The 11,343-nt window shown below is 33.9% G+C and overlaps 2 protein-coding genes and 1 long non-coding RNA gene across 3 annotated transcripts; all 3 read right to left on the bottom strand.

Annotated features, from left to right (window-relative positions):
• Positions 1–1,083: 1,083 nt before the first annotated feature.
• Positions 1,084–2,880, bottom strand: LOC126659727 (uncharacterized). Its single transcript, XR_007635058.1, has 2 exons — positions 2,394–2,880; positions 1,084–1,608 (listed from the first exon to the last, which is right to left on the bottom strand). It is a non-coding gene; the product is annotated as an uncharacterized LOC126659727 (long non-coding RNA).
• A 1,006-nt stretch (positions 2,881–3,886) lies between these two features.
• Positions 3,887–5,690, bottom strand: LOC126661227 (F-box protein SKIP22-like). The gene has a single exon (XM_050355044.2). The coding sequence runs from the start codon at positions 5,622–5,624 to the stop codon at positions 4,059–4,061; it is 1,566 nt and encodes a 521-aa protein (XP_050211001.1). The 5' UTR covers positions 5,625–5,690; the 3' UTR covers positions 3,887–4,058.
• A 1,015-nt stretch (positions 5,691–6,705) lies between these two features.
• Positions 6,706–10,224, bottom strand: LOC126659685 (probable zinc metallopeptidase EGY3, chloroplastic). The gene is made up of 6 exons (XM_050353012.2): positions 9,611–10,224; positions 8,743–8,940; positions 8,171–8,395; positions 7,740–7,978; positions 7,499–7,653; positions 6,706–7,159 (listed from the first exon to the last, which is right to left on the bottom strand). Exons 1-6 carry the CDS (start codon positions 10,088–10,090, stop codon positions 6,804–6,806), a joined length of 1,653 nt encoding a protein of 550 aa, XP_050208969.1. The 5' UTR covers positions 10,091–10,224; the 3' UTR covers positions 6,706–6,803.
• Between the last annotated feature and the right edge of the window lie 1,119 nt (positions 10,225–11,343).

Here is an 11,343-nt window from a genome sequence, read left to right as displayed (position 1 = left end):
AAATCTCAAATTCTAACTTCCAATTTTTTAACAATGTAGATTACATATAATATATTTTTTTAATGATGTTGACTTTCTATCTTCTGGTGTTCATATTAGCAAAAATATATCAAAAATTCAATCTTGTTGATAAAATTTAAAAGTTAGTGTTTAAAATGGCACTAAAATTAAAAATAAGTATTGTAATTACAATATACATTAAAATTGGAAATGTCATCGTAATGAAACCACGAAGAGCTCATCATCTTAATGAAAGCTCGGAGGGCTCGTTGCTCGAACGAAACCTCAGAGGGCTCATGATATGTTCCTCATCACCCAAAAAAAACTGTGTTCCACATCTCTTTAGAACCTGAACCAAGGACTTGGATTCTACCACATAGGGTTAAAACTTAAAATATCACCAAACATATACATTAGATAAACTATTAACCACCAAATTCATTTAAAGAGACCAGCACAACATGCACACTGTTGATACCCAATTTTTGACGTCGATAATTTTATTGATTATCTTAGACTTATTTAACTAATAGCCCAATTAAAGGAAATAAATACAATAATAAAAGGGAGACAACCAATTCCTTTTATTATTTTTAGCTTCTTACAAAATTAGAAAAAAAATGAAGAAGAAAGGGGCAAAATTAATACATCTTACATCTCAAAAAAATAAGGTAAATAGTTGGGCTATTCAATAACCTTTTAAAATTTAGGGACCAAATAGAACTTTACTAGATAGAGAACTTTACTAGAGAATTAATTTGTTGTTTAACTTTAAGGACTAAATATTAATTTATAAAGGGACCATTCAGTTAATTTTGAACCTCAAGGATCAAATGGAATTTTTACCAAAGAGCCAATCTGCCATTTTTTTTACTTCAGGGATTGAAATAAAATTTAGCCAGAGATTATTCTATAATTTCTCTCGCCACAGACTAAATTGCCAAATTTTTATATTCAAGGACTGGAATGAACTATGTGCAAATTCAAAGGACTAAAACTGAAGTTTGCCATAAATATTTGTCTTTTGTGGCACTATTTGCTACAGTAGCCCGAAATAGTGTTTTTGCTGTAGCTGAACTATGATTGTCAAGTGCAAATCCAATTTATAGACACAAAATCAAGATTATGGCTAATTAAGTACATTTAGGCACAATTAATCACATTTATCATAATTACAGAACTGCCATTGCCTTAGCCTATAAATTAAGTCCAAAATTCATTGCAAAGGACATCAGGGAATTTACATAGCAATATGCCCATTGAAATTCTCCACAGCTTCTTCCTTTTTCTCAATGTGTGCTACTGAGCTGAAATGTAGTCCTTTGTTGTGTGGAGACACTATCCAAGTTCTGCCATGACCAAAATACATTGCACAAATCCTCACCATCTTTCTTCCTTTTTCTTTGAAGCTGAAATTCAGCCTGTCTTCTCACATTCTCTCTTTGCTATAGCATAAATAGCCCCCAAAAACTTACACTGAAAATAAAGAAGAGAAGGAACATTAGCCCTCCTTTAGAAAAAAAAAATAGAAAAAGTTGTTGAGAAATTCTGCACATTCTTCCATTCCTTGCTCCTCTCCTTCATTACCTTTGTTCAAGCTTAAGATTTCTACAAACACAAAGAAAGAAACAAAAACAGTTCCATAAATCATCTCAATCACTTTTGTTGTGTTCATAGCCAACAAATAAGTCAATTTTCTTATAATATGCAAATCTGGATTGCAAATCAACTATATTTACAAATCAGAATTCTAACTTTTCTCAAAACAAAATCTAAAATAATTAAATCAAAATCTGGGATTTTACTGTCACAAACCCAGTAGAATGAAATCTCAAACACCAAATTCAAAATCATACATTGCAGCTATAATCAAACCCCGTGACTAAGATTTATAGCGAAAGAGATGAGTAGCAGATTACATCGCTTGTAGCAATGGCAAGCTCTCAACAAACAAGTTAATCAACAACATTCAAGGAAACAGACGACATTAGCAACTAAGGTATACACACATGACATTCAGCTTAATTAGCATTTATACATATATTTGAACTACTCTTTTATTTATTTATCTTAATATATGCTGACTGAAAAGTTCCTCTGGAGTTAAGAAAACATTTCAGTCAGCTTATTTTAAGGGTTCATGGCGTAATGAACCCTTAAAAATCGAACATATGAAATTAGTTACAATCTGAACTTGAAAAGATTTTAAAAATCTGTTCGCTGTGTTTTTATATTAAGATGGATATTAGATCATTCCTCTACATAATTAAAATCAAGAAAACCTAGTTTGACAAAAATGTTTTAAATCAATACAAAAAACTATAATCAGCTATATCCACCCAACAACAGCAAAAATCAAAAAAATCCAAAAGAAATGGTATAATAAAATAAACCTTTCTTCATCAGTTCAGAGCCTCCATCCTTCTCCTCCGGTTCGATCTCAGTTCAACCCGCAAGCCAATCTTTCTTCGGTTCAAGACAGGAACTAACCGGAGAGCAAGAGGCGCCGTCGCCAAACCGAATCCGGCTATCCCATTTATCCTTGCCATTCTCAATTAAAACTGAAACTAGAGCCATTAAACAAATTCTTCAAGAAAGCAAAAAATTTAAAATCAAAAAGAACAGTGGATTAACTTGAATCATTAGAATTTCGTTAGCTATAGTCTTCTTAATCGTGTATTTGTTTTGTTTTGTTAGAAGAGAAGAATTGAAAGAAAAAAGAAAGCTAGGGTTAGGAGCTGAAAATCAGAAATAAAAGAGCAAATAATGGAAAACTTTTAGTGGAATTATGTGTCGGCCAAAATAGCATTTTTGAGACAAAAATTAGGTTAATTAAAATAGAGGGTCTACATTCATTAGGTCTTAATCTAATGGCTAAGAATTTTTATCATTGATGGATTGGACTGAAATTATATAATTATTGGATTTTATAAAGATTAATTTAAGTCCATTGTATAAAAGCTCATCATTTTATGATTATAAACAAATTAATTAGTCCACTTAAAATATTTAATTTTTGTTCGATTTTATTTATTCTCATAACTTTTTATTATTATTATTTTTAACCCCCTTTTTCATACTGTCAATGTTTTTATCAAAAATTTATTTTACATCTTTTCTCACATAATTTCGAACTACGCGGACTTTGATCCCATTTATTGGGTACGTAGGCCTCTCGGAACAACAAATTCCGAGATCAAGTTCACCTTTATCAAATCCTTATTTATTTTCCAAAATCCTCATTCCTCGTTTTCAAACTCTTGTTCCTTTATCAAATTTAAAATACAAACTACGTGGATTTTGATTCCGGCTTAACGGATACGTAGGCGTCTCGGGCGAGGCTCAAATCCAAATCTTTTAAAATTATTTTTCTCTTAAAATATTATTTCACTTCAAATTATGTGGACTTTGATCCCGGAATCCGGGTACGTAGGCATCAAAACTTAAAAATGTTCGATTCAAATCCCTCCATTATTTTTCTTTTTCTTAATTTATTTAAATATCGCTTAAAATAATAACGATTCGGTGTTAGAGCGTTATTATTAAAAATAAATATTAATTCTTACATGTTTTATGTATTTAAGCCCAAATCCATATAAATAAATTAAATAATACAATGGTGAAACACTATTAAATTAAACACAAAGCATATAAAGAACCAGTTTATCTGGGCGGGATAGGGTGATGTGATTTCTTCCCTATACGTAACCAACCCCGAACCCACTAATAGACCAGTACCATAAGTGGACCAATCCCACTCATTAGATTGGTGGCGACTCCCAAAAACCTGACAATGTCAAGCACGGGAAGTCAGCCAAGTCGCACAAAGTCTCGAAATAATCAAAAACTCCTGGATGCGACCGAGACCGGACGGCACGGTGCGACACACACTAACAATTATTTATAGATTTATCAAAATGAAAACAAAGTATATTAACAGACTCATACAATGAGTAATCAGCCTAGTAGATATGGCAGTACACTTGATTAGTACTTAATATGTGTACATACTAGTTCCAAAATGTTTCCAACTAATAGGAAACCTATCATTAAACACCCTATGCGTTAAATCCTCCAAGATAATTAGGGGCCATATACCGTCGTATCACATCTCTTTCTCGCATCATTCGGGAGAGGTTTCCAGGAGGCTGGTAAATTTGAGTCCGCCGACCATAAGCAAAAGGGAAACCGAAGCCTGGAAGGCGGTCATAATCACCACCTGCAATTCCACCACCAAATGGTTGGGGAGCCATAAAAGGTGGATGCAACATAGTATATGATAAGCTCCCTCTCTTCATTCTCTCCCAAGCTGAAACAAACTTCTTTTTCCAATGGGTCGTTGGTGGCTGTCGCGGTTCACACCGAAATTCCTCTTCATATCTCTTCTTCCACAAATCATTGTTGGAACACAAGTACTGCATCTCTTTGCAAACACACGTCACTTTCGCAACATCAACACCAGGAACATACTCCAAAATCTTAAGCTTTATATCAGCTGGCAAAAACATCAAGCAAGGGGGAAGGTCCAAACCCGTCTTCTCACAAAGATCGATCAACAATGGCAAAGCAAGCTGATCTTTTACAGTTTTCCACAGCTCAAAAACAATATTTTCATTATACGAATCACTTTCATAATCCCTATCACTCTTATCCCAGTTACCCCAAATCGAACCAATAACCGGCACAAATCTACACTTATCCAAACATGACTTATACACAGAAGATTGACTCATAGACAACGACCCATATACATTAACAAACTGCCCTAAAGTCTGAAACTTCAAAACAACAAAATCAGTCACATTATCATTACCTAAAAGTTCAGGAACTGTGTAACATACCGAAGTAGTAAAGTTCATCAAAGGCTGCTCTTGAAGAATATGAAAAAGATCAACTCGTAAACCCAACACCGAATCGAACCCAATAAAACCAGATTCCAAAAAAACAGCATGAATTGCTATAAACAGAAGCTTACTATCACTAAAATCATCACCAAATTCTTCATATCTCAACACCCTCTTCAAGAAACACGGCTCCGTAAAACCCTTCTCATCTTTATCAACATCCATATGATCCACATTCTCCGGTTCTTGATTCTCAATTCCTTCACAGCCCATTACAGATTTTCCCTTACAAATCACATTAACACAAGAATCTTGAAATAAAGATTCTTTCTTCGGCGGATTCGATTCAAGACCCTTCATTTCTTGATAATTCTCTTCACAACCCATTACAGATTTTCCTTTACAAATTTCTTCAACAGAAGAATCTTGAATTAAAGATCCATTCAACGCACCACCCTTCAATTCTTGAGAATTCTCAGTTTCTTTTACAGAATTTTGAAAATTAGCCTCTTGGGTCTGTTGAATTGGAGCGAACTCAGATGGGTTTCGAGTGAAATAGATTAGATCGCCGGAGGTGATGCCGAGAGACTTGAGAGAATCTTGATTAGATGTTGATGAGAGTTCATGTTTTCCGTTGAGGGAGAAATGCAGAGAATTTGGGGAAGATGAAGAGGAAATGGCGAGAATTAGGGTTTCTTTGAGTTGTTGGAGATTGGATTCGTTGGGTAATTCTAATTTGATTGTTTCTTTGGATGGTAGTGATCTAAGCCTTAATTTCATGGTGGAGTTTTGAATTGGGGATTTGATTGAATTAGGGTTTTGGAGATTAATGAAATGAATTGAAATTTTTGAGTTATAGAAACCAGATAACTTGCTAGCGAAGGTAGCAGGACTGTGAGATGATACTAGCCGTTCGTGGAAACACGTGTCAGCTAACGAATATATCAGAATGTGTTAGTTATTCGATGAAAGTTAAACGACCAGTGGAATTGCAAACGACATAAGCCTGTAAAGATTTTGTAAAAGAACATAGAGTTTCCGAGCATCAGAAGTTGAGACACAGCTGAACTGCACATTTCAGAAAGCCTGTCGACATAGAGTTTAGAGTTGTGATTGGCCAATGTGGGCCTAGCTTGAATGGCTAAGGCACCTCTAAGTGCATCAAGAGGTTGTGGGTTCGAACCACGCCTTGGTAACTAACAACTAACAAATGAGACTCGAAAGAGTCGATTCCCATCTTTAACAAAAAAAAAAAAAAGAGTTGTGATTGGGATATAATTTTTAAAAATTAAAGGCTAAATCGTATTAAAAATCACATACTTTAGGCACAAATTTTAAATTTTAATAATATCAAACACCGAATTCTGGCGATTTGAAATAATGAGAAGTTTTATAGTTAAAAAATTGCTGATGTGGATTCCGAACAACACTTATTTGAGTGTTCACATTAGCATTTTCTAGCAAAAAATAATCTGTTATTATGAATTGTTAAAAAATAACAAATATTTATGAAGTCGTCAAATTTAAAACTTTGTGTTAAAATTACAAAGTTCATTATGTTTAAAATAATTAAACCAAAATCAAATATGGAACTAAAGAATAAACTCTTAAAGTTTTTCTTTACATCGAAAATTCATTATCACGAATGCATAAGAAAATTGATAGAAACAAACCAAACGAAGTTTTTTATCAGGATGAAAGATGTATGTTTGCTATTCCAGATCGTTTTTTATTACTAAGAACACTGATAAATTTTTCGATAAAAGAACGCTAATATAAATACTAAAACACATCAGCACTTTTTATTAAAAAGATATTCCGTATTATGAATTGCCGAAAGAAAAAATTAATAGTTCATATGTGACATTGTCAAGATTTTAAGTTCCTATTATAGTTACAAAACACTACATTTCATAAAATTTACATTTAATCCTGCCAAATATACAAATCCCATTTTTTCTACAGATCACCTCTGAAGAATGGATCACTAAAAAATGGACTAGAAAAAGTTCCTCCTCCATTAGGGAATAGAGTGAGGAAACAAATGAGGCCAAGAACAATGCCCCAACTATATCTATCATTTCCTAAAGGTGTAATCTCATCTTTAGCAGGCAGTTCTTCGCCTCCCCGGAAGAACGTTGCGAATAACCCCCACGCTAAACACAAAACACTTCCGCTTAAACCACCTATACCGAGCAGAAGTGATGTTGCGAAAGACAGAAGAGTCGCTGTGCTTCGTCCGAACATTGCTTGCGCTATACGGCCTCCTTCAAGTCTACCGCAGGGTAGTAAATTTAACGAAGTCACCACCATTCCTGAAAATGTCGTAAACTTGTTAAGAATTAATGAACGATGCCGGTTTAATAGAACTATGTAGGAAATATAAGAATGCATTATACAAGTACTGGAAAAAGGTACATTTCTTAGCTTTTGATACGAAAAGCGATTCTAGGCAAATGCAGACTTCATTCTCGATTCTACGAGAATTTTTTTTATAAAAACCTTTCATTTTCTTCTCTTCAAGAGTTATATGAGAACTCCATGTCTCAACCTTTGAGCATAGCTAGCGAAACAGGCTACTCGCTCTCTCATAATCAAGGCAGGTATCAACCTTTCGCTAGTGATCGGTATAAATCAAAGATGCAAAAACTTACCTAAAAGTCCAGCAAAAGCAAGAGGATCAACCGGAACTCCAACGCCCTCAACCGCGTAGGGCAATACATTCCCGAGATCATCTGTATAAGGTCCAATAACATATTGGATGAAAGAAAGCAAGGGATTGTTGTAAAAGAATTGCGGCCTTATATACCTGCAAAACAAATAAAAAAACATTAAAAAACAGCTATAGATCTCTACGAAATGAGGGTAAATGAAACGGAATAGTAGAGATCTTACAATGCATTGTCTCCGCCATTGAAGCTACCGTCTGCTACAAAAGCAGCAACTGCTAGCGCTAGTGATGTCAAATACGCGCTAGCTGTACGTGCTACTGGGATATCAAACAGAGCATTTTTGTTCGGAAGTAAAGACTCATAGTTGTTCATGACTCCCAAAGATCCTGTCCAATTGGACGGAACCAGAAAAGACGGGCTAAGTTTAACACCATATCTAGCTGCTGTTAACCTTGTTGCTATCTGCAGAATACGAAAAAGATGTGTAATTGAACTAGAACTGAGTTTAACTAACCCTGCAAAAAGACTGAAATAAAGAACAGTTTTTTTTTTCTGTTTGTTCATTGATTAGAAGTTCTTGTGAACTAAGGTTATGAGAACTCTATAGTAGATTACATTTGATGACTTATGCATGGTGATTAGAGGATGACTAACCTCGGAAACTCCCAAAATGGCGAGGAAGCCGCCAAAGAGGGGAACAACATCGGCTATATAGTCATCAAAAGTCGCATCCGGTTTTAAGAAAAAGCCACTCATCAAAGCAATTGTCCCGAAAGTTGTAACACATAATGCAACCGCGCTGACATACCCCCACGGCGTGCTTAGTTTGGTAGACTCGAACTGGAGATCGATTTCTGCCTTTGGTTGTACCACACAAGCCTTTCAAACAAAAATTAATGATTTTTTTAATCAAAACACCATAACGACAAATATAACAGTCATTTAATTTGTCTGCTAGAACAGAAATCATTTATCTTGATAGCTTGAACTAAGTACAGTTGAAGGGTGAACAACTGAGCATACAGGATTAAAGGCACTTGTAGCTAAAAATGCATAGTCTATATCGCACGAAAACAAAAACATTGAAAGGAGAAACGGCGAAACAATATTATTTCTAAGAACAGATTATAGACATAAAGTTTCAGAATTTTAAAAGTACTTCTGAAAATCGAAAAAAACGTCAAAATATAGGACTCGCTAAATTTTCGTGCAACATACTGCATTACCTGTTTTGTTATGTCATCATTTTTCTCCTCCATGAACCATACTACAACCTGTCTCCCTGCTGCCTCGGACAGTTTCTTCTCCAGCTTTGGAATCACTTCTTCAATTGGTCTTCTTAAATTCCCAATGAAAATCCCACCATCGCCAAATCTTCGAACATCGGTTGCAAAGAATGTGTCGAATCCGAAGCAACTTTTTAACTGTCATACATATATATATCAACATGATAACATTTCTATCAATAAGATAATCTTGAGTACATCAAACCAGAAGCTTCCAAGACCAAACAATATCAGAGTTCAATATATTTGCAATTTTCAACATTAACTAAATGTAATAAAATGCATATTTTTTCAGTTTTTTACAAGTAACAGTAATAAACTACATACTCCTCCTATTCTAGCTAAATCAGAAACAAAAAAGCCCTATTTTTACAAGAATTAGGTTATAAATTTAAAGTTTCGGAGTTTTATAAGCACTTTCCATATAGAACTCGACAAGTTTCGTGCAATGTAGCTATTCTACAAATAACAGTAGCTCATTACATCACTTCTTCATATGAGTTTGTTACTCAACTCAGTTGAATACATCTCCACAGATATTGGATGCCAAACCAAATATGTAGTCTAAATACAAACACCATCTTAATCAGACGAAATCAGAGTCTAGGTAGCACGGACACATACACGGAAAATGGGACACTTGGACACGGAAAATGGCGAAATAATGTTATTTTAAGGTTTTCTATATGAAACGCCAAGTGTCGGACACGATTTTCAAAACCAAAAAAACATTGATTGAATGAAGTGTCCGTACTACCTAAATTAGAGCAATTAAGCATATCTTAGTGAGATTTATGAATCCAATTACCTTATTAAGATCAAGAGCCTTAAAAGCCTCCTCAGCCATGCTCAAAATCTCCTTCTCTCTAGTCAAATTATCCCGAACTATCCCATACAACAACCCCATCAACGGATTATCATTACTCTCTCTATCAAGCTCCTTAAGCTTCCGATCAGCTCGCTTCTTCTCCAGCTTAATCGCGGCCTCGATCGACGGATTCCCCATGAACTTCTTGAACTCATCATCTTCTTTCCAGTCCATTTCTTGCTGCTTCTCCTTCTCCTCCTCCTCCGGCTCATTCTTTTCCTCAGACACCGCAGCCATGGAACCCGAAGCTGAACTACTCCGTTCAGTTTCTTGGTCATCTTTAACAGAGAATTTAATAGGTTTTAATAAGTTTACTTGTCTCCCAAGTGAACGGTTTAGAAGTGATGGTGAAAATGGGTTGTTTCTTGAAGAGAGTGGAGAATAAAGCAGTGATGACGTGGAGAAAAGAGTGGCTGCCATTGAAGAGTTTTGAGTAGTGTAAAGTATAGAGAGAAGGGCGCCATGGGGAAGATGATTTAAAAGATGAGTTAGAAGATGGGAATTTTCTGGAGTTGAATGTCCAGAAAGTTGGAGAAGTGTGTAAGAGATTGACTGTTGAGGATATGACAAATTTATATAATTTCATATTTATACTCCAACATGCTTTAAGTTTAACTTAATATTTTAAATTGATTTATATTTTTTATTATTTTTAACTAATTATTGATACATATGATCTATATTAAAAGTAAATTTTTAAATTTAAGATTATTATATTAATAAATTTCGTCAAAATTATAATTTATATTCTATTAAATTATTTAACTTTTAAATATAAATTAATTTTTATAGTTTATTGATATTATATAGTTAAAATTTAGTGATTAATTAATACATTCGTTTTTCTTCCGTTTTAAAACAATCGTTCACTATAATTTTTACATATAATTTTAAAAAATACATGGATCTCCATGAAGAATGATCTTCGTTCTTCATGGTTCTCTGCATGAAGAACATATCTGGGGTCGGAGAAGATGACTGGACTGGAAAATTTCCGGCGCTAATTGGGTGGCGGCAAACGGTGATCAGTGGTGGATGGAGTGACCGAGTGAGTTGGATTTGATTGGATTGAATTGCTTTTTTCATTTTTCTTTTTAATTAAATTTTAATACTTTTAAGGGTGTTTGGGTGTTTAAAGTTTTTTGTATTTTTGGTGACATGTCAACTAACATGGCGCAGTCAATTTTTTTTTTAGAAATGGCAGCCGCAAAAAAAACAGTGCCAGGGGTATTTTTGCTCATAAAGGCCTTGAATGAGAGTCGCCATAAATATAGAAGGTTTAGTAAAATTTTTTACAATAGAGAGGTTTATTGATAGAAAGGGCAAAGTGGAGGGTCCGTAATTGATTATTACCCTAAAAAGTTTGAACATATCTTTTGCAATGCCTCATATTAATTAGATTTTCTTTTCATTGAAAAATTTCAAACTTGAAGGACATACTAAAATACTTTTTCAGTTTAATTTAAATTAAATATTAAAAAGAGTTAAAATTAATAATTTTAAAAGTTTGAACTATAAAAAGTAAAAAGATAAAATTTTAAACCTAAAATAGTTAGACCAAACTATTTTTAAAATTTAAACTTCTGCATGTTTTACCAATTACGTCCAAACTTTTTAATTTTTATAATTGTATCGAATTTGATTTTTTTTAATTGTAACTAAAACTTTGAACT

The sequence above is a fragment of the Mercurialis annua genome, linkage group LG8 (genome assembly GCF_937616625.2).
Source record: "Mercurialis annua linkage group LG8, ddMerAnnu1.2, whole genome shotgun sequence".
NCBI classification, from domain to species: domain Eukaryota; kingdom Viridiplantae; phylum Streptophyta; class Magnoliopsida; order Malpighiales; family Euphorbiaceae; genus Mercurialis; species Mercurialis annua.
Note: the sequence above shows the minus strand (reverse complement) of the source record. Positions and strands in the feature narration are given on the sequence as shown.